Source organism: Medicago sativa, chromosome 2 (genome assembly GCF_051527215.1).
Source record: "Medicago sativa cultivar Bolivia chromosome 2, Bolivia_mono, whole genome shotgun sequence".
Classification (NCBI taxonomy): Eukaryota; Viridiplantae; Streptophyta; class Magnoliopsida; order Fabales; family Fabaceae; genus Medicago; species Medicago sativa.
The window spans coordinates 75,798,876-75,825,936 of record NC_140750.1 but is presented as its reverse complement, the minus strand read 5'-3'; the positions used below and the strand labels follow the sequence as shown (position 1 = coordinate 75,825,936).

The 27,061-nt window shown below is 32.9% G+C and overlaps 2 protein-coding genes across 3 annotated transcripts; both read left to right on the top strand.

Annotated features, from left to right (window-relative positions):
- The first annotated feature begins 395 nt into the window (after positions 1 to 395).
- Positions 396 to 9,730, top strand: LOC146950794 (Pleckstrin homology (PH) and lipid-binding START domains-containing protein). Of its 2 annotated transcripts, none has more exons than XR_015027700.1 (21): positions 396 to 797; positions 936 to 1,010; positions 1,427 to 1,480; positions 1,572 to 1,637; positions 2,227 to 2,276; positions 2,431 to 2,537; positions 2,657 to 2,703; positions 2,791 to 2,891; positions 3,868 to 3,963; positions 4,078 to 4,142; positions 4,229 to 4,300; positions 4,646 to 4,792; positions 4,949 to 5,253; positions 7,111 to 7,174; positions 7,265 to 7,440; positions 7,732 to 7,833; positions 7,949 to 7,999; positions 8,080 to 8,223; positions 8,495 to 8,590; positions 8,725 to 8,956; positions 9,227 to 9,730. XR_015027700.1 is itself a non-coding variant. In XM_085746769.1 (21 exons), exons 1-21 carry the CDS (start codon positions 624 to 626, stop codon positions 9,317 to 9,319), a joined length of 2,187 nt encoding a protein of 728 aa, XP_085602895.1. In that variant the 5' UTR covers positions 396 to 623; the 3' UTR covers positions 9,320 to 9,730. The 2 variants fall into 2 exon arrangements, 1 of the variants encoding a protein (XP_085602895.1); XM_085746769.1 differs by having other exon boundaries at positions 8,855 to 8,956.
- Positions 9,731 to 20,732: 11,002 nt separating this feature from the next.
- Positions 20,733 to 26,657, top strand: LOC146950793 (GATA transcription factor 11-like). The gene is made up of 3 exons (XM_085746768.1): positions 20,733 to 20,888; positions 21,794 to 22,036; positions 25,359 to 26,657. The coding sequence occupies exons 1-3, from the start codon at positions 20,880 to 20,882 to the stop codon at positions 26,046 to 26,048; spliced, it is 942 nt and encodes a 313-aa protein (XP_085602894.1). The 5' UTR covers positions 20,733 to 20,879; the 3' UTR covers positions 26,049 to 26,657.
- Positions 26,658 to 27,061: the final 404 nt, after the last annotated feature.

Sequence of the window (27,061 nt, the reverse complement as noted above, 5' to 3'; positions counted from 1 at the left end):
CTGATTTCATCGACAATTTTTTTTTAAAAATCTTTTTATCATAATTAATGACTAACTAATTCAAATGATCAATCTCATAGTACAATAACAGACACAATCGAAGACAATCAACTCTTTGTAAATCGATCCAACGACCAACACAATCGAAGACAATCAACTTCGAGCCGAAGGGTTAATACCTAATAGTACACTAGATTAGATGCGTAAGAGAGAAGAAAGGATTTTTTTTTTTTTGAAAAAGCAAAGAAGATTTTATTAATCAAAGTCTCACCACAAAGCATAAGGCATACTTTGGCAGAGAAGAAAGGATTTAGTGAGGAGGGAGAAAATGGTAATTTATTAAGGTGGGTCGAATTTGCTTGCATTTACTGGACAGCGAGCAACATTTGTCTGTTATGTTATGGGAGAGAGAGAGAGAGAGAGAGAGGCATAAACTCAAACACTTTGATTGCATTGATTTCTTCGTTTAATTTGCAACTACTGCAATTCCAAAGATTCCTTCCTTCCTTCTGCATTCACATTGCATTCATCACTTCAATCCAATCAAATTTCATTCTATTTCTTAGCTCAATGATTCAATAATTAAACAAAAAAATTGTGAAAATTTGACATTAAGAAAGAGAATGAGTAATGAAAATGAAACTGCTACATTATCAAGCAATGGAAGTAAAATGGAAGGTTGGTTATACCTAATTCGTTGTAACCGTTTTGGACTTCAATTTTCTACAAAACGATACTTTGTTCTTCATGATCATCTTCTTCGTAGCTTCAAATCCGTTCCCGATTCTACCGATCAGGTTCATACATCATTTTTTTCTAATTCATTTCACGGTTTTTAATTATTTTTTGGTAGAAAGCAGTACTAAATTGAGTTTGTTTTTGTTTTTAGAATCGATTATGTGAAATTGTAAGTTTTTTTTTCTTTTTTCTTTCAGGATCCTGTGAGAAGTGCTATTGTGGATTCATGCATTCGTGTAATGGATAATGGAAGAGAGAGTATTAACAGAAAAGTAATTTGCTTAATCTTTCTTCAATTTTTTTGATTTAATTTGTTTTAATTAGTATTGGTTTTTTGTGTTTAATTTCAAAGTGTATGTTTGGTTTCATTTTTAGAGAAGCCAAAATTGATTCTTGAAGTGTAGAATTGATTTATGCTTGACATGTTTGGTTGCTCTCGAATATAATTGATTTTGCCGCCATAATTGATTCTAACTTAAATCAGAAGTTGATGTTTTTTATTTTGGAATTTATTTTTTCCTGTCAAGTTTATTGTTCAACTCACTTTTACAATGTATCCAAACATAAATTAGTTTTTACCTTCAATCACTTTTAGTAGGAATCACTTCACTCAAAATCATTTTTTGTCACTTCACTAATGTTGCTTGCTGTGGTATTCTTAATGTTTGTTTTTTTGTGTGGATTGTAGGTGTTCTTTATATTCACACTCTATAATACCTCGAATCACAATGATCAATTAAAGGTGAGGTTACTATTAGGTTTAGAATAATACAGGGTTTTCTTAAATTTGAAATTATTTTTCAATTTGGACTAACAAAACATGCATGTTGTAGTTAGGAGCGAGTCGTCCTGAAGAAGCAGCGAGGTGGATTCAGTCCTTTAATGAAGCGTCTTTAAAGGTAGTACTACATACATGCATACATACAAGCGGCAACTTATTTTGTAGCTTATAGCGTAAGCACTTATCATATAAGCAGTTATGAATAAGCTATTCCTATTACACAGGGTAAAATAAAGTCAAACTGTGTTTATGTAATCTCAAAGTTGTTTTCATTAGCTATCCTGATGAACATGTTGATAGGATAAGAGAATAACGACTCTTCTAGTATGTTCTAGAAGGTATCTTTTAAGCATATTCTCTTGGTTATTAAGCAGTGCTATTATGAAGTCGTTGTAGTTATCTTATCATGAGTATGCACAAGTCCATATAGGCATTGTGTGCCTCATTACTAGAATGAATGAAATATAATCAAACTTCCTTTCTAAATTCTTTCTAAATTTATGGAGTGTGATCCCTACTCGAATTGGGTCGTATCACATGTCATTTAAGCTGTTTTCATAAGTTATTTCAAACAATGTCACAAGTTTTTATGTCAGTAGATAGGCTTAAATAAGCCAATCCAAACAGGCTCATGATCTGAAACGATATTTAATTTGTGGTGGAACTGTTTGAACGATGGATGAAGCTATTGCTGTTACCTTGTGTAGGGTGCCCCGGAAGCTATAGGATGTTCCAAGAGGAGATGGCAATCCTTTAGGTATCTATATTGTTCCTATAAATGATTTTAACTGCAACAAAAAGTCTTAAGTTGATTGAACTAATGAGTATTTGAGGCTATTGTGAGCTGTTTTCGTTTTTGTATGCATCTGTTGCATGACCTTTTGTTTTCTTTTTTGGTGCCATGTTTGCAGCTTAAGTGGATCTTCTAGTAGAAGTCAACAATTTTCTATGGACTGGACACTTTCTTCTTCTGATGTTATTGCCCCGTCACCTTGGACTATCTTTGGCTGCCAAAATGGTAAAAGTTTATTTCACTGTCTGCTATTGGAGTTTTCTTTTTTCGAAAATTGTTTCATAATTTCAGATAATCAAAACCTAGCTAAAACTTGGACAAATTTGTCTATTGGTGTAATGCAGGTTTGCGATTATTCAGGGAAGCAAAAGATAGGGGTTCTTGTGGGAAGGTTGGCAAAATTTCTTTTAAGTAAATGGTTATTTATATTTAATTTAAAACTGAAAAGACTAATTCTTGAATATCGTCCAATTTCCAGAAATGGGATGATCACCCTGCAATAATGGCTGTTGGTGTGGTAGATGGAACTTCAGAAGCCATTTTCCAGACTCTTATGTCACTTGGTCCTTCAAGATCAGAGTAAGTCCATTAGGTGGATGTGATCATCCACAACAGCATTGCTATATTAACAAGAACACATTATCTTATTTAATGTTTGTTTCTTTTGCATTAGGTGCAACTTTTAATTGGTATTGGTACAAGGACATTTTGCCTTAGGATAATTTCATTTTGTTGCTTATTGACTTGAGTTTTTAACGTGTTATGTTTAGGGGGGAGGAGTTTGTTTTGCATTTTGTAACTTCTTTTAACAGCAAATGTTAGTAGGGGAGTTGAACATATGTCCTACTTATCACTCCAAGTCCAATCCCTTTGTCCCTCCCCTGAAACCAACCCATCCACCTTATAACCCCTTGTGATGGATAGAATTACATTGTCACGGCATATTATATTTATGCAATTTTACTAAATTATTATTATTTTTGGATAAATGATGAATTATTCCTGTACAAGAGAATGCTAGAAGTATAAGAGTAAAACAAACTAAAAACCAGAGCACTGAAGAAATGAAAATCATCTGAATAATCCTTACTAGTCTCCATATGCTCCATCTTTGAAAGCCATTGGCCAATGATCTCCCTGCATTCTATCTGATAGTCATTAGCGAATCATCACTTGCATAAAAAAAGAACAACATAATCAAATATCGCCCAAGTTCCTTTCTCATTTTAGTCTCCCCAAAGTCTGATAAAAGGGCTCTGAATTATATTAACAAGTCTGTCATCAACCAAAACCTATATTAAGATCCGATGGAACTTTTAACTGGACATTGATAATGATCTTTAACTTTTATGGTCAACAACCATGCCCATGAACCAAGGTAAGCGTGTGTGCTTTGTTTGAAATGATAGTGTGTAGAAATTTGGGCTGTATAGAGAAAGTTTAGTCATAAACAGGTTACATTATAGCAATGGATAGGTAAGCAGTTCAATCACGCTGAAATTTTATAACCCATGGTTTTCAAGTGCTTTATGCTTTGTTATATATTGGTTTGCAGATGGGATTTCTGTTTCTACAAGGGGAATGTAGTTGAGCACCTGGATGGTCACACCGACATTATTCACAAGCAGCTCTATAGTGATTGGTTGCCTTGGTTAGACACAACCCTTTAATGCTTATCATGTACCACTTCTTGTTATGAGGCAGTACCTGCTGCTGGCCTTTTTCCAGCACTAGTTTTATTAGTTTCATACCATGTTTTTTACAGGGGAATAAAACGAAGAGACCTTTTGTTGCGGCGCTATTGGAGGAGAGAAGATGATGGAACCTATGGTAGTAGTGAACTGTAGAAGAAAACATATGTGTAAATAGCCACTTATTCTGAATGAAACTAACTTCTTTGGTTTTCTTTGTCACAGTTATTCTTTACCATTCCGTGTTTCACAAGAAGTGTCCTCGCCAGAAAGGCTATGTCCGTGCCTGCCTTAAAAGTAATGTATGCTTAAATAGTAGACATTTCTTTTCCATTCTATTAGCTGGTCTGTACAACCTAAAAAGTAAATTTGATACTATTGTAATCATGATGTTCTTGCTTTCAATAATCTTCATACTGAACTTTAAGAGTAGTTCGTCAATTCTCGAATCATTTTCTTTCACTTAATCACTATTGTCATCATAGTGTCCAATTTATCCGTACTTTAGGATTTCCAAATTTATTTTGATAGGCGTTCTTTTTATAGATGTTCTAGTTCATGAGAAAGTTGATAGATAGAAAATTTAGATGAAAATTCATGACTAAGAGTAGTTGAAGGATGACAAATTACATTCTTTTGTAGGTGGAGGGTATGTTATATCACCGGCGAACATGGGAAAGCAATCTGTTGTAAAGCATATGCTTGCTATTGATTGGAAAAGCTGGAGATCTTATCTCAAATCCTCATCGACATACTCCATGACCATTCAAATGCTTGGGAGAGTTGCCGGTAGTCTTCTTTTGTTGACAATTTTTATATTATTGGACATTGCTATTATATGCTTACGACCTACAATTATTTTATATCACTGGATATGAACATACTTAATCTGAAGATTGATGTTCTAGTTTATATTTTACTTATTGATTTCTCTTGCACGTGCAGCATTAAGGGAGTTATTTAGAACTAGACTAGGGAATTGCACTTTATCTGATTATTCATCTGGAGAGTTGACGAGAAACAGAAGGAATAGTCCGAAGGAAGAATATGCCAGCTCTGATACCCAAATACAGGCAGATGAGAACAATCATGATAGCTCAATTGGAGAAGTAGAGCCAACACAATCAGAGCATGCAAGCCTTGTTAGTTTAAATGATGCTGATGATGAGTTTTATGATGTTATGGAACCATCAAACTGTGATGAGTCAGAAAATGGATGGATGACTGAATGTAGTCACCAGAAGTCTCAGGTAAAATTTTGAAATAGTTGATTTTATTGCACTTGAAAGAAATGAAGAGTGCAAAGTCAATCAGAATGCAGTGTGTCTTGAAACTTAATACTGAGAGATTGCTTTACATTTAAATGTATATTTAACGATCAGCCTGTGCAATCAACTGGCTTTCAAAAATCATATGTTGTTCTCAGTTCTTTATATCTGTTTGTGATACACTGCTTTACTTTTCCTATTATATTAGTTGATAAACACTCTCTTGTGTAACCTTGGCGCAACTGGTAAAGTTGTTGTCATGTGACCGTAAGGTCACGGGTTCAAGTCCTGGAAACAGTCTCTTGTGTAAAAACAGGGTAAGGCTGCGTACAATACACCAAATGGTGGGACCCCTTCCCGGACCCTGCATATGCGGGAGCTTCAGTGCACCGGGTTGCCCTTTTATTAGTTGATAAACACTGCTTTATTTATGAATCATTCGCAAGACCTAAACTTGTATAAAAAGGTGTTTTTTACTCCATAATCTAAAATGAAGACTCAAGACAGCCAACTTTTTGTTCATGGGGTCTCTGATATGACTCTAGAAATGCTTACTCCTCTAGAAGACATGTCTTTGATGCCTAAGATGATGTAAACTTTGTAAGTTACTATTGAATCTCAACTTTTAAAAGAAAAAAAGTAAAAGGTAATTAAAATCATGATCTTTTTTTTTTGTGACTAAATCAAAATCATGATTGTAATCTCACATTTCTATGACTTTTGGAGCACTGGGAGATCCCTATCTTACTCTGGAATGCTATCTCACCAGATTCCGTATGATCTCCAAGTTTGCATTGGAGAGATCGTGCAATCCCACCCTGCCGAACCAATAGCAAGTTTCAACCACTTAACTCGCTGACACCCAAATACATATGTTTCTCTCAACCCAAAATATGTCTTCAGTCCCTCTAGTTTAGGGCTAGTAGTTCACCGATTTGGTGTTTGGTGCTTGAATCTGTTATCTGTTTTGGTCTTCTCCTTCGTCCTGTGTTTTGCTCAGTTGCTGGTGTATGACCTTATGATTTGTGTATGGCCTTATTTATGTAAGTGTTTGGTGCTTGAATCTGTTCTCTGTTTTGGTCTTCTCCTTCGTCCCGTGTTTTGCTCAGTTGTTGGTGTATGACCTTGTTGATTTAAGTGATTGGATCTTACTACCCATTTTTCATCCCATGATTTACAATTTTCATTCCCCTTCCCAAATTTAAGATAGGATCTCTCGATTTTGACAACATTGTTTTAAAGTTTTGACAATTAGAGATGATCCTTAATTCATGATCGTTTTGATTCTGGATCATGTTCATTAATTTACTAATTAGTTATTCATATTAGAAAAATTTCCAATCAAATGCTTATGTTGTGAGGTTGCTAAGTTGTGCGCTACATTCTCTTTCCTTTATTCTATGCTCTGGTTTTGTATGCATCTGCTTAGATGGTTTATACATAGTTTTATGTATTTTTCTAACAGTTTAGAAATTTAGCATGTCTTCTTCTCAAAACTTATTGAGTGCTTACTGTAAAGCATGTTCACCAGCGCTAATGACATTCCAATAGGTGCATTCAATGGCAGGGATGTATTTAGGCATAATTTGGCTCTATGCATTTTAGCTTTTTATCTTGTCAAAACCTATAGGGTGCTTACTGCAAGCATCTTCATCACTGTTCATGACATCCCAAGATGTGCTAGATTATTTAAACTGCATACAACATAATGCATTTTCTTGACTTGGCCGTGCATTCATACTGCTATTTTTACTATTATTTTGCATTGGAAATATTGTAAAACTTCTATTTTGATTGATTTGGCATTTTCTTGTCCTCCTATGAATTTGTTAATTTCAGGACATTCGCCACCAAAAGTTATCATCCGCTGCTAATTTTGTGAGAAAACTGCACGATCTTGCAGGTCATTTGCATACTCTTTGGTTGCATATGGTGATTATCAATTATTTTACTTTTTTCATTAATTAACAATGCCTAGAGACAATTTGTGCAGTTCATAAAAGGGGTTATATGGATTTGCAAGAGATGGTTAGGGAAGAGAGCATTTCATGCCCATACGGATCCACTCTTCCAAAAGATCCTACGTGTACATTACCATGCAGTTTGACGGAAGCAGATCCTTCTACTTTCCTGATTCGTGGAGAGAATTATCTTGAAGACCACCAAAAGGTATAAGAAGAAACAACACATTATCACTTTTTATTTGCAAAAATAGAAGGAGAAATCTATTTATGTTTTCGTTGTTCCCACTTGTGCATGCATTTGTTTCATCTTCCCCATTCTCTGTTACTTCACTAATTTAATATGGGTTGATCAAGTGCAATTTTGTATTTTCCTTACAAAATGAAATTCTTTGATTAAAGATGCTAACTGAAAGTTAACAATTATCGTTTTTGTTTTTAGTTGGTTAATCCATTAACTTTGTCACTGATCTCAAACATTTGGAATACTGATTACTAGGTTAAAGCAAAAGGGACTTTGATGCAAATGGTTGCTGCAGATTGGTTGAGATCTGACAGAAGGGAAGATGATCTTGGTGGCCGTCCTGGGAGCATTGTGCAGGTTGACTTTGGTGTTTTGGTTCTTAATTTGATTATATTTAGCCATCAAGTAACTACTTGTATATTTTTTTATATTATGAAGAAAAATCAATTTAATGAATTTTATTAACTTGCAGAAATATGCAGCACAGGGTGGGCCTGAGTTCTTCTTCATTGTAAACATCCAGGTTAATCAATAATCCTTGGCTTAGGTTGTTCTTAACATAAAATTTAGCATGATGCTGATTTAGACGTTTCTTTGAACTAGGTTCCAGGTTCTACAACATATAGCTTGGCACTATACTATATGATGAACACCCCTGTGGAAGATGCTCCTTTGCTTGATAGTTTTATCAAAGGTGACAATGCCTTCAGAAATTCAAGATTTAAACTCATACCATACATATCTAAGGTTAGTAAAGTAACCAGTGGCTTTCTGTCTGCTCTCTGAGGTGCATCTTAATGGCTCTTCAGATAAAGTAACCGGTGTTCTGTTGAAAACGTCTTTTCATTAGAACATGTTTTTCCAGTGGTTGGCTTGATTTCACTGTATCACTTGATTTAGAATAAATGATCCCGAATAACTATACGCATATGTGGTCCATGTTAAGAAGGAAACATTTGTGCTCTTCTTTTGTTTAGCCCATGGAATATATGATTGAGTGTTGACATTCCTGTTTCAGGGTTCATGGATAGTAAAACAAAGTGTGGGAAAGAAGGCGTGCTTAGTTGGGCAAGCTCTGGAAATCAACTATTTCCAGGGAAAGAACTATTTAGAAGTAAGTTTGTGACTATCTGTTGAATAGTAACTTATTAGGAAAATCAGGATAATTTGCACACATTTATCAATTCTACAATTTTAAGTTGGTGCATTTGAAACTATATATGTATTGGCGTGCCTTGTGGTCTGCAGAAAAAAAAAATGAAGCGAAGGAGAATGAGTTAATGGGTGTTGAAACAATTTGTCTCAAAGTATATGCATGAAATATTTAGCCCTTTTGTCTTTCGTGTAATGCTTATATTGGAATTGGCATCCGTTTCAGATTGGGGTTGATGTTGGATCATCAACTATTGCAAGAGGTGTTGTAAATCTTGTACTTGGGTACCTCAACCATCTTGTTATTGAGATGGCATTTTTAATACAGGTAAAATAATGTTGTAATTTCTTTCCTTTCAATAAATTTTGAGCTAAAATTGGGGAAATTATATATCACTGAAAATTCACATATGGTTAGATTCAAACCAAGCTGTAGAAATGCTTGGGACAGAAATAAATTAGTATATACTCTTATATTTATGCATGATCTTATGAAAAAGTATTTATGATGACATATGCCATTTGCCCTCTGAACCAAGTTATTGTCATTATTATATGCTGATGCTGATATATAGTTATAATTGCAATATATATTCAGGGAAACACACGTGAAGAGCTCCCTGAGGTTCTTCTTGGAACCTGCCGCCTTAACCATCTGGATGCCTCCAAATCTGTTTGTCTAAAGCCTTGATTTCCAATGGGACTTGTGACAATTACCTTTTGGAAGAGGAAATCCAAGTTGCAAATGTAGATAATTGAAATTGAAGTTCTAGATTCTTGTCTCCATATACCTGCTTTCACAAATCATCGTTTGTTCAATCAATTTGAATCACAAGGTAGTTTATGGTGCTGTGAGCATTGTTAGGATGAATGGTAGGAGTGGGACGAATGTTTGTAAAATAAATAGTTACATTTGTTTATTAAAATTGATTTTTTTTGTCTCCGATTTAAATGTGGTATTCATTCCTTTTGCATTTGTGCGTGTAATCTGGACAAGGAAATCTTGGCAATTATTCATGGGAGAAGAAAGTTTTTCAATTCATTTCATGTAATGGTTGTAACACAATTACATAATTTAATCCAAAATATGTACATTACTTAATTTTTGTCTATAGAGAAAGTGACAAATACGACATGAAGCTCACACACAATTGAGAAATCCGGGTTCAAACCGGGGGAAGATAGATGTGCAGTGTAACAATATCAACATTGCTTGTTGAGTTGGGTCTTATGATCAATATGAATACGACTTTAGATTAGATTATGTTATTAAATTTATTCCATTATAAAGTTCTGTAAATTGATTCTTTTTTCCCAATTTTTTTATAGATGATATTTTGACATAAAATTTTTAATGTCAAACATGGCGTATTGTAATTATGTGTATTTTTAAAATAAGCAAATTGTAAAAAAAAATTAAGAGAGATTAAGATAATTATATCTACACTGTGTCACATGCATTTTTTGTGTTTTAAGGTTAAAATAGAAGGAAAAAAAATATCTTTGAAGACAATACACCCATGTCTGTCGGATAGAAATTACGCAACGCATTGACCAAAAAAACGCAATCTATTCTTGTTTTTTCATTTATTTTTATTGTCTTCAATTGAATATCTTAATAAATTAGTAAGTTCAAGTTGATTATTTTACTCGCAGTTGAAGTTCATTGGACGCATCAACAATTAAGAATTTAAGTAATTAACACTGTCAAAAATAAATTTCACAAGATTTTTTTTTTGAATAATAAATTTCACAAGATTAACTAGTACAATAAGAATATTGAGCTCTATTATTTATGGAAGTCGAAAGTATTACTTCTACTTTTGATGAGTCGTAATTATAGTTTCATAAAAACGGAGTGAAATGCAAGTCTCATCTCAGCATTGTGAAAGATAATTGTACTTGTACCAATTAAAAGTGAGTGTACTTGTATACTACCTACCAATCCAACGACATTAACACATGATACACCACTTAAAAATAGATACATCATACCAAACGGAGTTGGGGCCAAAGCCATGGGAGTTACTCATATATAATGTACAAGTACAACCAACAAGATTAAATCTCATAATAAGATATTGCTTATTGATTGTTATATGTTCATGAATTTGGAACGAACCAAATTAGTTACTTGTAACAAACATGACATTAACCTCTCAAAGGGGAATGCTTTTGTTAATGGGTAGCTGTCTTTAGTAGTACTAATGAATTTTACTAGGGACATTATGGTATAGTGGTTTTTAAAAAGTGATGTGCAAGTTTTAAATGTTGCATTGGAATTCATTTAAAACATCCACAATTATCCACTAAGATGATTTGTACCGTGACTCCCAAGAGTTTTTAGTAAAAACAAATAAAAAGACAATTTGGAGAGGATGTTATCTAAAAAGAATTTTGTACTATATAAAAACAGAGGTAGTAATTTGTAGTTTGTACCATCACAAGCTCAACATAGTGGATATCATAGATTTTAGAGAAAAAATATTTTGACAACCGTATAAAAAGGGAAAAATGACAACCGTATAAAAATATGTTGTCGGACACAAGTGGTGTCCATTTCTAACCCTTTTGATCTATTTCAATTGGTGAACTTAAGTTGGGTACAGATTGAATAAGATTGTGTGTGAGAGGGTTTACCAAGCATAGTTGATTTAAAATAGTTAATATCTATAGTTTTATTATTTAGAAAAAGGTCTACCGAAGCGTGTGTGTATCTAAGATTGATGGTGATGTCCCTGTTTATTTTATTTAAAAAAGGATTTAAAATGTACACTAGACTGAGAAATTTATCATAATTTTCTAATCTTGCTTTTTTGGTTTGTATAATATATTCTGGCTAATGTATTCCCTCTTAACTCTTTAGAGTATGAGTAAGTATCACTTATTTTTAATAATTTTTTTAGTAAAAATACTAACTTGTGTTCTTAAGACACATGTTAAGATATCTAAAATAGAAATTATGTATTGGAAATTGTACCCATTTATTTTTCAAAAAGTTGAAAATTAATTTTTTTATAATAAATATTTGCTATTTATAGAATTTTTAACATGTACTCTAAGGCACAAGTTAGCATAAACTTTTTTTAATTAATAATCATTCCGATCACTATTATAAACAAAAACTTGTTTATCATACTAACATCGATGTTTATATTGGGGAATCACTAATGGTTAGCACAATTAGTTTTGAAATTTGCCACAATTTTAAATTATTGTAACTTCTTTTTAACCGATCAATTTAAAACCTTAACTTACATGTTGGAAAATTTTATTTCAAACCACCACTATGACCACAATTTAGTAGATTCTAAAAAGTTATTCAAAGAGAAACTATTTTGGTTGAATGATAATGACTTTTTGGGCTTTCGAAATAGTACACATACAAGTCATCTAACAACGCATGCAACATTTCATAATACACCTTTTTTTGGTGGTGTTTGTGGTTCGAACTCCAGACCTTGCATATATTATTATGTATTGTCCTTATCAACTGAGCTAAGCTCAAGTGGACACATTTCAAAATACACCTTGCTAGTCAAGCATAAACCACCAAATGACTGAGCATGTTTCAACACACAGTTTGACATACAATACTACCATCTAACCAAACCCAGATTAATTTCCAAACATTATAAAAAATGCACACTCCACAAGTAAATCCATAGATATAGCTCCACAATATGTAACGTTATCCTTTGGAGAAATTGTATTTTGTAATAACCTCCATACATATAGAGGGGCCTTCACCATAACAACTTCATTGCACAAATGATCGCACATATGAGAACTTCAATGCTCAAGTCCAACATCAACATATGATTAACTCCTTTCACTAAAAACTTGACACCAAGAATATTTCTTCAAATTCATATATCCAACGTGTTTTACTGCAAAACAAGGTTATCAACCAACACTTAACAATCTACAACTAACTCTTCCTATATATTATTGAAACAATCTACATCTCCAACTTCACCTAAACGATCACGACATTCTAGATCATTCAACACCATATCAACAACGATATAATTTTATCACAAGCCAATCTATTTAATCTACTAAAGTGATCCCTTAACGCTACACCATTTTCTCAAGAGCACAACACGAAAAAAGTTTTTTCAGCGGTTATAAGTTGCCACTAATGCACCAATATTACTACTATGTTGTTTGTTCCACTTTTGAAGACTTTCTTTTATTGACTTGATTTTTTTTTGGGTTAAATATGTTTTTGGTCCCTATAAATATGTCAACTTTTCGTTTTAGTCCCTCTAAAATTTTCCTTCAACTTTTAGTCCCTATAAAATTTTCAACCTTCACTTTTGGTCCCTCTTTTAAAGTAAACTCATGTAGAATTCATATTATTTAATAAAATTTTCCAGAAAAATTCAAAATATTATAAGAATCACTCCAAAAAAAATTCAGAATTTTTTAACAAAACATGAACTTAATATGAATTTTTATATTTTTTATGGTTAAAAATTCATATTTAATTTGTGTTTTGTTAAAAAATTCTAATTTTTTTAGGAAATTTTTTTAGAATATTTTACACATTTATGCACAATTACATTAAAAAATACAAAAATTAAATTTAAAATAGGGACCAAAAGTAGTGATTGAAAATTTTATAGGGACTAAAAGTCGGAGGAAAATTTTAGAGGGACTAAAATGAAAAGTTGACATATTTATAGGAACTAAAAACATATTTAACCCATTTTTTTTTTATACATGGTTGCCGGTATCATTGTACATTACCATTGCTCCAGTTCTCACAAACAAATCATGAAAACTTGCAAACTTCATCTAACATTTTAATATTTTGAATGATTTGAACCGCAGCTAACAACTTAAATGCCAGCTGAAAACAATTTGGCCAAGATGAACCTCAATCCTCACATAATAGAATTACATCTAATTTACTCGTGGAAGAACAATACAAACACGTCCAAGTGAATCGTCTTCCGCTCAATAGTAAATTACCAATTGAACTTCATCAATAAACCAATGTTATAAAAATTGGACTGTCCGGTTCAACTGGTTGGACCAGGAAGTAGAGCTAGCACCGATCTAAATAGGTAAAGTTTTTTTTTTTTTTTTTTTTTTGAGAGATAAATAGGTAAAGTTATTTTGATGTGAGAACTAAATTATGGCTCAAAATATTTTGGTTCATACTAATATTTTAGCTATATGTTAACTAAAATAGTAAATTATGGCTCAAAATATTTTGGTTCATACAAAATTTTGAACCAAAATTGTACCCCACAAGTTATTTTGGTTCATACTATTTTAGCTGTGGGGTACTCACTCATCTTATTTTGAGCTATTTACCTATTTAGCTAACATATAGTGTATTTATTTCCAATAAATTTTCCGGAAATTTTTGTGTATTGATAAACCGAGAATAAGGGAAAAAATATGTGTATTTATAAACCGAGCTTAGGTTTTTTGTGTATTTTTCGAAATTTCGAAATTTTCATTAATATTTTTTCCGAGAATTTTTGTGTATTTATAAACCGGGAACTTTTGTGTATTTATAAACCGAGAATGAGGGAAAAAATACACTGAAAAAACCTAAGCTCGACATATATACTAATGAAAATTTTGAAATTTCAAAAAATACTAATGAAAATTTCAAAAATGATTAATCTTTTTAATTTTTTTCTAAAATTCAAAAAAAAATTAAATATTTTCCAGAATTTTTTAATTAAAATTTTAATTAGAATTTTTCCAAAATTTTTATTAAAATTTCGAAAATTTCATTTTTCCATAATTTTAATTTTTTTCCAGAAAATTTCAAAATTTTATTTTTTCCAAATTTTTTTAATGATTTTTATTTTTTTCAGAATTTTTCATTTTATTAGATTAAAATTTTTTTAATCATTTTTTATTTTTATTAATTTTTCCAGAATTTTAAAAAAATTCCGTATTTTTAATAATTTTTCCAAAATTTTTAAATTTTTTCCGTATTTTTATTAATTTTTCAATTTTCCAGAATTTTTTAATATTTTCAAAAAAAAAATCAATTTTTTAATTAATTTTTAGATTTTTTTTTCAATTTTTTTTATTATTTTCCATTTTTCCAGAATTTTTTAATATTTTTTTTAAAAAAATCAAAAATGTCACGTGTACCCCAATAAAAAATAAAAATAATTATACAGTCAGCGCGCCACGTCATCAGAAAAGGTGACGCAACGTGCCACGTAGGAGATTCTGCTGACTCATTGGGGTCAGGGGGCAAACCTGAAGAATCTTCATTTTACGAGGACGGAATCTAAAAAAAAAAATTTACAGGGGGCAAAACCAAAAGTCGCCTATATTACAGGGGGTAAAAGCCTATTAACCCTTTAGTTTATGCTTTTTTGGATATGTAGTCACTTAAGAACATCAAATGATTTGATGACTTGATGGCTATGTAATGTTATTTTTTTGGCTATGTAATGACTTATGAACATCAAATATATGACTTATGATGGTATGCAAATGTCTGTCTTTTTATAATCAAAGTGTCTGTCTTTTACTTTTTACTTTGTTCAGCAAATGTATGCACCAAGGATCACAGTGATATCTGTTGTGAAAATTCAAGGACCTATTTGATGGTATTTTCACTAATTTGAGGATCGATATGATGGATATGCATATAATTCAAGGACCAATTTGATTGAAATTTTTTGACAAAAGGGTTTGATTCATTCATTGACAACCTCTTTTCATTACAACATTACAACATTACATGGACTTGGCACAATACAATAGCATTTTAAACAACTCAATTAAACAAAATGCTCCTATCAATATCTTAATCAACCTAAACTCACTTCCTACACAATCAACTTTATCCATCAACCTTGCCCTCCAAACCTCTTATATGCCCTATCCTTTGGCTTATCCATCAACCTTGCATTTCTTCCATGACCAGCACCATTGTTTTTAAAATAACCTAGTTCTTCAACTTCATCAACCCACACAAAAAATTTACAATTTTCACCATCATCCTATACAATCAAAAGACAAAATCAGTACTATTTAAACAAACCATTCACACATCACATAACCATTGTTAAACAAACCTTTGGCTGAAGGCAGACATAGAAAGGCCTTCCTGGGTTATTGACAGTGTTGGCTTTTCTTACAACACAAATTCTAGGACACCAACATTGAAGCTCTCTCACCTGATCATTGTACATAGAGCTTGAAGATGAAGACTGACTGTTGTAATTGTTTTTGCCCATACGCCCACTACCCATCATTTCTGAACACCGAATCTTCAACAATGACCACTGATTTTTGAATTTTAAATTGAATAAAAAAAATTAGGGTTTTAAGTTTTTTGAATTGGGGAAGAACATTGACATCAACTCATGGAAGAATTTTGGGGGATTTTGAACTCTAGGTGACAAATTATAACATTAAGGTTCCAAAATTATATATTTGGGGAAGAAAGAGTCGTTAATGAGGAAGAGGAGAAAGAGCCGTTAATGAGAAAGAGGAGAAAGAGCTGTTGGCAATTTTCTGAAAATCCATCAATTTGGTCCTTGGCAATTTTCTGTAAATCAATCAATTTGGTCCCTGCTTGCGTAACATCTGACGTGGTAAGCCTTGTAATAGGTTAATGTTACACGTCACCTCCGTTAACAGACCAACTTAACAGAGGGACTGATTTGATTGACATTTTGTAAATTCAAGGACTAAATAGCTATTTCGCAAAATTCAGGGACGAATTTGGCCGATTTTTTAAAATTCAAGGACGAATTTGAGGTATTAGTCATTTTTTTTATCAATGATAATTAAAAACATTACTGGTCAAAGTTGTGTATTAAGATGTGTAAAGTGATTAACTATGACATGTATTTAAAAATGGATGGAGTATTACACCAGAAGTCCTTTAAATTATTTAATTATAACAAGTTAGTCCTTTAAGTATTTTTCATAACGCTAAGGTCCTTTAAATTATTTAATTGTAATTTTTAGACCCCGAATAACTTACATTTTTAAGATTTAAAATACCCCACATTGTTAGAGTTAAATAACTTTTTTTTTTTGACGTTAAAGACAATTTCATTATTGAAAGTCTGGCAATAAATCAAATGCCAAGACTGCAGAAATACAAGGCGGAGTTTCTTCGACCCATATAGAATCTAAATTCTTAAGAGTATATTTAACTAAATAATGAGCAGCTTGGTTGGCTTCACGCCTAACATGCAAAAAATTTAAACTACGAAAACTACCATTAAAACTAATGCAATCTCGAATAATAGAGCCAACATAGTTGGGAGATTGTTGGTGAGCATTCAACTCTGAAACCACATTAGAAGCATCTGATTATGCTATAAGATTCAGAAAAGACATGTCTTTTGCAAATTCCAAACCCTTCCGCATAGCTAAGGCTTCTGCAACCTCTGAATCTGGTAATGAAAATACTTGCCAAGAACTAGCACCAACGACAACACCTTCGTTATCTCTCACCACAACACCAATACCCCACTTATCACCCTTTATCGGACCTGCTGCGTCAACATTAAGCTTATAGAAACCACTAAAAGGAGGTGTCCAATGAACATCAGATATTGGCAAAGTTGGACCTCCACTTAGTGTCTCCACCAACACCGTACTAGCACTCTTAAAATTCACAATAGATCTTTGTGCCTTTTGAATAGTGGCAGCCACATCAACATCAGTCCCCTCAAAACATTTCTTATTTCTAGCACACCATATCTCGTAACACAATGCCAAAACATGGACTATAATATCCTCATCGACATCAATAATATTTTCCTCTAACCACTTATGAAAAGGAACATATGTAACATCCCAGACGACTATAAGCATTGCCGACTGACCCTACAAATCAACACGAGTCTTTTCAGCGTGTTTTGTCCTCACTCGCACGCTTACCGGGAAACTTCCCGGTAGGTCACCCATCCAAAGACTACTCCAAGTCAAACACGCTTAACTGTGGAGTTCTTATGGAATGGGCTACCAAAAAGAAGATGCATCTTGTTGATATAGGTAGTACCAAACAATTCTTATAGCCTTCCTTCAACCATGCAGTCCCATACCTACACGGCTTCAGGATCCCTCTCATTCCGATGTGATTCGGTTCCTCTTGAAACTGTCGGGAGCCGCTCATTGCCGTGTCTTGTGCACCGGCGATCACTCCCCTGCTCTCGTCAGCCGTGGGTGTTACATGCCCACCAGCTTCCGCCTGGAATCATGTGAATTAAATACCACACCTAAAGAGGATGCAAACCATATCTGCTTTGACCAATAACACTCCATAAAGAGGTGTGAAATTGTCTCATTATGTTCCCCCACAAAGAACACACAATGGATCACTACTTATTCCTCTTTTAAACATATCATTTTTTACTGTTAGAGTTAAATAACTTAAAGGACCTAATTGATACAAAAAAAAATTAAAGGACCAACTTGTTACAATTAATTAACATAAAAGACCTAAGTGGTACCAAAAAACTTAAAGAATCAATTTATTACAATTAAATAACTTAAATGACCTCTAGTATAATTTAGCTTAATTAATTATTCGGTTCAACATGGTTCAACCCGTTGAACCTTGACTCGAGAGTGTCATCGGTTTTCTTCAATATGATTTTTAAAACATTGCAATAAACTCATTGAAACACAAAAATCACAAACATACCACTTCATATTATAGGTACAAATTTTCACCGCTATTTAGCGTTTGATAACATTAGTCAAAGAATGTGTTTCACACATAAGATGGATTCTTTTTTCACAACTGAATTTTCTATATACAGGAGTTAGATGATGGACCCTAATTCCTCAATACTTAGACCAATCAATTGTTATTCAATACTTAGACCAATCAATTGTTATTTATTTCAATAAGAGTAACTAAAGGAACTTATAATAAGGCAGTAGTATACATAAGTTTCTTTAAAATATAAAAAACAGATCGAGTAAAAAAAGATAAAAATAGATAAACAAATAATTGTGATTGGTCCCGTGTGTACCGTCGGTGATCGCTGAATGGATTTTGTTTGTTTGTGCAAAACAGTGTATCAAATCTTGTGTGTGATACAATCATTCACATAAATATTTATTTTTTTGAGATCCACCTATTTTTGCTTTAAATAATTCATTTTAGATCCACATCTCATGCCCATCACCGTTACCACATTCATTTGACCAACCTTCTTAAATGTTTCTTCTTTTTCCTTTCTTTCAATTTTCAACTTTTTTGTTGGTGCTGCACTTTTTTTTTTTTTTTTGCTTTAATTGAAGGATTTTTTCTTGGCACGCTATATAAACCATAATTCATGATTCATAATATTAGTAAATAAAATTTGTCGGTTTTATTCAAAAAAAAAAAAAAAGTAAAAAAATTCATGACTGATAATAATAGAAAATAAGGATAACAAAGATGGGTTATGGTCACCTCAAAAAAAAAAAATAAATAATGATTGGCCATGGCCATGGAAATTGAAACCATGTCAAATTTTTCTATTTTCATTTTTCACCACTTTCCGAATATCACTTACTATTTTTCTTTCCTTCCAATCACCACGATAAAAAAGAATAAAATATATTATATATAAAAGGTTCTTTCTGCAACAAGAAATACATTCGAAAAATTAAGGAAAGAAACGGTTAGTTACAAAAACCACCAACGAACAAGAACAAAGAAGTAAATATTCATTTGCAATAAGTTTAAAAGCTAAATAATTTTTTGAAGGACAAAGTTAAATAATTTTATTTTATAGATTTTCTTCATTTGGAATATTCTCATTTGCGATAATTGATTTTTTAAAACTTGATATACAACTTAAAGACCGACTAATCTAAGGACCGTTCCCACATTTTATTTGCGGATGACCCTTTAAAAGCGGAGAACAAAGCTATGTATACACTAAGCTACATAAAATGACACCGATAAGGTTCGAATCTTAGACCTATAAACAAATACTAAATATGAATATTTAACTAAATAAAATCCTATAAACAAAATTTGAAATCTTTAAATTGTAAATTAGTTTTAGTCAACTTTAAAAAAAAAAAACAAGTTATTACAATTTACAATACTATTTGAATATAAACTCAATGCATTTTTTTGTAAGCGTGTTAATCTAACCGCTAAACTACTTGTGGAAAAAAAAAACTCAATGCGTTAATCTTCTTACAATTTTCCTTTTAAAAAGAAAAACATTCTTACAATTTTTTCCCCATTTTTTTTTTTGTAAAATACAGAGCAATACTTTTTTCTTCTTAATTAAGTTTTTGCAAGCTGTGTCAGTTTATTTTCCTTCTTAAAAGTTAATACGCGTAATCTTGCTTTTGGAATTTCTAGATTTTCGCAATTTTAGCTTTATTATACCTATTCAAAGAAATCATCATGTAAATCTAAATATACACAAACTTATTAGCAGAAAAATAGAAAAATATACACAGATTTTGTTTTATTTACAAAAATAAAAATATAGTTCCTTAAAAAAATAGAGTTTAATAGGTAAGTATAATTTTTTTTATAGAATAAAATTAGATTAAATTTTTTTGACAAAGAAAATTAGATTAAATTGGTATGTACAAAAATTGTCAATGTAAATTATTTTTATTTTATACGAAATATGAGATAATAAAATACGAGTGAGTACCGACATGATATTGGAAAATTTGATAATATGATCCTCCATCACAATAAGAAATATAATCAAATGTAAACAAAAAATTATGTAGTACTGCAGTGAAAGTTTCATACGTATATCCGCTCAACTTTCACGGATAATACTATATTCTTTCAAGAAAAGACAATATGATACGTTATTATTTTTATAAAAAAGACAATCAATGATGATACTTTTTGCGCATTTTAAGACGAGACTTGAAGTATATCTTATATAATTTTGGTAATTTTTGAGATCCAACTCGTCTAATTATATTTCTTTAAAATCAAATCAATCAAATATTATAAAAGCTAATGAGAAAAATAGGGTATAATTCCTTAAGAAAAAAGATATGAAATTATTTAGTTTCAAATGAAATAATAATAATAATTGATGATTTAAGTCACGAGAGGAGAATGAGAGGGTTTCCACATAGTAGCAACGCCTGCTGAAAAAATAAAACCTAATTTACCAAAGTCAGACACAGACAGACACAAACCTTTTCTCTTCCTTCCTTCCTTCGATCTTTCTTCGTTTTTGTCTCAATTTCTCTTTCTTCTCTCTCTCTTCTCACTGCAATGTGCTTTATTTCATCACTCTTCTTCAACAACTATGCCTGAGGTTTGTTTTTTTTTACCTTTAATTCCCTTTTTACCCCTCTTTCTTTTTCACTATGGATAATTCTATTTTTTTGAATTTGCATGCATTTTTTCTTTGATTTTGCTTTCTGGGTGTTTTTTATTTTTTGTTATAATGGTGGAAATTGGTTAATTTTGGTTGATTTTGTGTGAAAATACAATGTGTGTAATTTCACTGTGTCATGGTGAATATTGTTGTATTACTTAATTATACAACCCTAGGGGTTAGCCTGGTGGTGTATGGCTTGGGACATAGGAGTGTGCTCTTCGCTAGGTTGGTGCTGGGTCGGTCTGGATAGGGGCTTTGCTCTGGCTTCAATTGGGCCGGTCTAGGACTTCGCTTTGGCTTCAATTGGGCCGGTCTAGACAGGGCTTTGCTCTGGCTTCAGTGCCCCGCTAGTGGACAGTGGAATTGGTCCCCGGATTAGACCGTCATTGGACTAGATACCGAGTTTAAAAAAATAAAGTATTACATGATTACACAAATTGGGTCTTATGAGACGAACATTATTTTAGCACAAAGTTGGAATCTTTGGGTGATTTTTCGAACCAATTATTCATTGTTGGTTTTGTTTCAATTTGAATTATGTTGTATCGTGTTGGACTGGTCCAGATAGGGCTTTGCTATGGCTTCAATTGGGGCCCACTAGTGGACGGTGGGATTGGTCTAAGGATTAATCATCATTGGGTCGGATACCAAGTTTTCAAGAGAAAAATAGTACATGATTATATAAATTGGGTCATATAAGATTAACATTTCTTAATAGCACAAAGTTTGAATTTTTGGGTGATTTTGAACTAATGATTTGTAATTTGTTTTGTTTCAATTTGAATTATGGTGTATTGTGTGGTAAAGGGTGATAATGTGTGTTTGATGTTTTGAAACAGGATATTCCGAATATGAAGGGATCTTGGTTTTTTGACAAAAATTTTAATGGTTTGTCCGATGAGACTTTCGATGATCTCAAGTTTTTCGATTTTCCATTGGAAGATGTGGACGCAAACACTGCTGAAGAAGATTGGAGTGCTCTTGGAGAGCCGTGTTTTGATGTTTTTTCAGTGTCCCCAGCAGTATTCTGTGGTAAAATTAAAAATGAGAATCCCCAACTCGGGGAAGGCTTCTCTGCTCCTGTGAGTATTCTGTCGCTACTTATGATAATATGGACTCCATACTTTGATGTTTGTTACCTGCTTAACTTGTTTTCTGATGTATTACTTCTCTGCTAGTCGTTGTATACATGAAAAGTTGCGATTAGCCCATTATACTTCAACGCAGTGCTCTTATATTTGATAACTTGACTGCATACATTGTTTTATTATGTGAAGCTGAAACACCATGAATCCATCGGCTCGCTGACTATGACCGTTTTATTTGAGATGATCTATGCTGAAGGAATGAAAAGTTTTGCTGAACTTTGAACTCAAGCCTTTAGGAGGAAATGTTAACATTGTTACGTAGACAACTAGAATATTTTACGTAGGCAACTGAGTTTTTACAATTTAAACCTTTGCACAGTGACTTGCTAAAGTAAACTAGAATAGTGTCGGCTAGGAAATTTGTCAGATTGACAGAAAAATATCAAAACCAAACTACTTTGTAATAAATGACGTGACATGTAGATTGAATTTGGTCTGACATAGCAGAATGTGAGTGAAAAAGTGGATGTCTTGTTTGCTAGAGATTCAGTTAGGAAGGGTTATTGAGCAAGTTTAGTTGCATCCTCAATGGCGGATTCAAGACCCTGGGTAAGCGCCTAAGTGGGGACAATTTATTAATTAAAAATACTCCCTCCGTTTCAAAATGAGTGTCGCTTTAGCCAAAAAAATTTGTTTCAAAATGAGTGTCGCTTTCAGTTTCCAATGCAATAATAACTTTTTCTTTTCAATTGTACCCTCCAATTAATACTCTGCACACTACTTCCAAAGTATTACTTTTAAAACTAACCAATAGTTAATAAGGATAATTTGGTAAAATAACCATTCTCTTTCTCTTAATCATTGCATTTCTTAATATGTGTGTAAACACCTAAAACGACACTCATTTTGAAACGGAGGGAGTAATTATTAATAATAATAATTCTTCTCATACATATAAGATAAAATCCAAAGGTGCTTAGAAGAGATGGTATGAGTTGCTTCAGCTTAACCAGGATTCTCGGGTTTGATTCTGAGCCTTGGAATGTAACAACGTTAAAACCCCTTAGGGAGATCATCTGGTTCCCACGCGATTGGAGGGATTAACCTCAAAGTTGAGTGTAGAGGATATCCGATTTATACCAAAAGATACGTATATGAAGATTAATACAAATGTTGATAACATAAAATTTAAATATATCTAATACAATAAATTAGATACCTTACGATCATTTATTGTAGAAAAGTTGCCTAACTTTTTCTCGATCTCTTTGATCCATTCACTCTCTCGTTATTATCTTCCCATTTTCCATCATCAGCCTAAAGGCGCCGTGCCCTGTGTGGAAAAACGGTAGGGAATCTGTTTCATTTATATTAAGTGTCCTCTGTGTGATTATATGTTTCGAAACAAATCGGTAATAATAACAAATCAAATCCCTGACAGTCAAATCAAATCCAAAATGGTCTTCATGGCGCAAGAACCAGCGCAAAACAACTAATAAAAATATGGTGAGCGGTGTGAAATAAATTGTTTTTCTGTTTAGTTTAATAAAATATGTAATATATTGTTGAAATCAAGTTGTAAAGCAAAAGTAAAGATACCTGTTTTGATTAAATTAAAAATTGTGATGCGAGATATACGATGGGCTGGTGTCTAGATTGCGCACGATAAGAGATGCAATGTGATTATCAATTGAGAACAGCGGTAATGGGATTTGTGAAGACACAAGGGAATAGATGGTTTTCATCTAGAAGTTGGAGTTTATTTGTTTATTTTGGCCGTAGATCCTTATTGATAGTATTAAAATAAAAACTGGGGCAAAAGGTTAAGAAGTGGGTGGTGGGGTACATTTTCATTGATGCACCCCCTCAGGCAAACATAGACCCGCCTCTGATGCTCTGCTTAATGTATGCTGCTGAGCCTATTCTGTGAGTGGCAACACCAACTCTGGAAGTGTGCCGCCAATACGATTTACTCATTATCGGCAGTAACAGGAAATCGCAATATAACATATAGTTATAGAAATTCTGAGAAAGTTTCCCTTGTTTCATCTGCTATTAACCTAAATTATCCTCGAGATGCTGCTGTTATTCTCTCTATGCTTTGTAGCCTTTATGCTCCTAAAGTTGAAATTTTTCAGAGGTTTCACAACAAAGGGAAGAGGAAAGTAGGAAGTTTTGAGTAATCTCTTTCCTCCCCGTTCGATTTTGCAGAAACTTCTTCTCTGTGTACATTTTTGGATGGCATTAGAAGGCTTTGGAAAAGAAAAAAAACAGAAAAAAACAGAAACAGTAAAATAAAGATATAGGTTAGGAAATGAGTCATCTGGCTAAATTTAAGTTGTGTAATGGTAACAAATTACCAATCATCATTGTTCGGTTCTCAGATTATTCAGTAATCTGTGTGTTTAATTTTGTTAAAGGGGGTCTAATAAAATGAACAACAATACCATGGCCTTTTTTTTTTTGAGGGAAACAATACCATGGCCTTATAACATGAACTTAAATGTAATTAATTTGCAGCTATGTCGATATTTTTATGTATATTTTTGTTTTCACCATGTAAATTTGTAGTCTCGAGTCCTAACAACACTTTCGTACTCATAACTTGTATTTTTTGGTGTGTTGTGCTCAGAAAGTAAGAAAGTTTCTGGCAACTATATATAAACAATGCTTGGAGTTTGCAAATGTTTGGTTATTTTGGATGATGTATAGATAGTATGCATGTGTAGAATTGAAAAAATGTAAATTTGTTTCCTTAAGCAGTGGACGATTAGATGGATGTGTCTTGTGTGATAGTATTTGGTAAATGGTGGGATCCAGTATTAAATAACTGGACCCTTGCACAAAGCAATTTCTGTTTCTGCTCAAATTTAAATTGATGAAGCCTCTTGAGTTTGGTAAAGTGGCTGAAACTAGGCTTGGGCTGATTATAGATTTTTAAGCAGATGTAGTTCAATATAATGAAACAGAAAATGATGACGGTTCAAGTATCTTGGTCACACTTTCTTAAGAGACAATAGTTCAGGACTATATTTAGTGTTGCAAACCGAAATTGTAATGAGATCCAAGTTCTGTGAGTGACTTGGTGTATTTGGTCCTTATTATTTTGATGATTTGACCTGACAGCATCTGATAATTGATTACTATACTTTATGACTGTGTTTTACCAAAGTAGCATATCACCCAATTTCCTCTTTCAATTATTAAATTCAAATAAGCATATACCATAGCCTTATAATTGATAACTATCCATTGATGCTGCATCCGATTTTTATATTTCCTTTTTTGTTGTTTTGATGATAACTTGGCTTTGCAGTTTAATGACATTTCCCCAATAATAAAAGAAGCGGCAAGAACTGCTGGACCAATATATGGAAAAACTATTCCCAAGCAGAATGCCCCTTTCTATGAAAAAAAAGTTGTGCTTCAATACAGCCCGGTTTCTGTTTTTGAAGGCAGCAGTGCTTCCTCAGTTGAGAATTCTGGCTTTGATCTGCCTGTCATCCCAGTAAAGCGTGCCCGAAGTAAACGCCGTCGTCCTTCAAGCTTAAATCCTGTATTCTCGATTTCTTTCATTGCTAGCTTACAGGCTTTGCATAAGAAGACATCTGCTTTTGAGTCAGATATAAACAGAGTAAAGAAACAGAAAAAAAGGGAGCTCTCGGGTGATATTGAAACGAAGAAATCCTCATCACAAGAGTCAGTTGTCACGAGAAAGTGCACACATTGTGAGGTCACAGAGACTCCACAATGGAGAGAGGGACCCAACGGTCCCAAAACGCTCTGCAATGCTTGTGGTGTTCGGTACAGGTCTGGTCGCCTCTATCCTGAATACCGGCCGGCGAACAGCCCCACTTTTGTAGCATCTGTGCACTCAAACAGTCATAAGAAGGTTCTGGAGATGCGAGGCGTAGTCATCAAAGACGGTGTTAGGATCCGTCCTAAGTTGGCTTCATCAAATGTTCCCGGAAATTCTGTAGGACAGTGTTATCCTGGATCTTTTTGAAGATGAGATGGTACTTGTGCCAGACAGGATGCTCCTTTGTTTATTGTTTTAATTTTAGTTTCTTGATATATTACTTAGCATCATTTGTTTAATTACTGTAAATTGATTGGTAAAATAATAAGTTAGTTGCAGCAGATCAGTAATTAGTGCTTGAGAATGGTATGTTAAAAGTAGGTGTTTAACTGGATGACATGGCATGGCAGTGAGGTTATATATATATATGGCTGAAGTAGAGGCAAGAATCCTTTGCATTACTTGCTGCATGTGCTATGAGGACATGAAGTCAAAGGATTAATTAAAGGCAAGGACAATGATATCACATGTATGGTAACATGGCACACAATTATAGTGGAAGAGCACATGCATGGCTATTCCATGGTCTGGAAAAACGACTTTCCAGTTTTCAGACAGCTTCAAAATGGGTTTTGTTATTTACCCTTTATAGACAAGACTATTAGACTTTGTTTTTTTAGTATAATTTAGTTTGAAGAGTTAGATCCTACTTAAGCCGTTATTTTTGCTTCATAAGGATATTTCCTGTTATTTTTTATTTTATTTTAATGCGTACTTTGTATTTTATATTAATACATTTTGAATATTTTTGTTTTATTGAATGTGCATGTTACTGTATTGTTTATCACTTGAATGGATAGAAACTGTACTTGTGTTGTTGAATTTCTGTAAGATCTCAACTTCTAGTGTATAGCTGAAGGGCCAAGTACCCAAAGAAAACCAGAAGGGATCCACATGCGTCATTCATTCCTCTCATCCTTGTTCTCAAGGATGAAAGTACGAAAGTTGACTCTTATATCCTCTAGTTGTTCCTATGTTGCATCAACTTTTGTTGTGTTACCCCATCGGATTAGGACATATGGTTTCAGTGTAATTACCATGAAAAATTGAACTTGCTTGTAGTACTGCTGCAGGTTGTACTATTGGCCCATACATCTGACATAGTTAAAGACAATGGTAGGTACTCTTCATAGGGCATGCCTTTGAAATGTTTCAGTTGA

Coding starts and splice junctions, on each gene's coding strand:
- LOC146950794 (XM_085746769.1), top strand. CDS start 624: ATGAGTAATGAAAATGAAACTGCTACATTATCAAGCAATGGAAGTAAA. Junction 5,254..7,110: donor GTAGTCACCAGAAGTCTCAG/GTAAAATTTTGA, acceptor TGTTAATTTCAG/GACATTCGCCACCAAAAGTT. Junction 7,834..7,948: donor GTCCTGGGAGCATTGTGCAG/GTTGACTTTGGT, acceptor ATTAACTTGCAG/AAATATGCAGCACAGGGTGG.
- LOC146950793 (XM_085746768.1), top strand. Junction 22,037..25,358: donor GGGAAGGCTTCTCTGCTCCT/GTGAGTATTCTG, acceptor TTGGCTTTGCAG/TTTAATGACATTTCCCCAAT.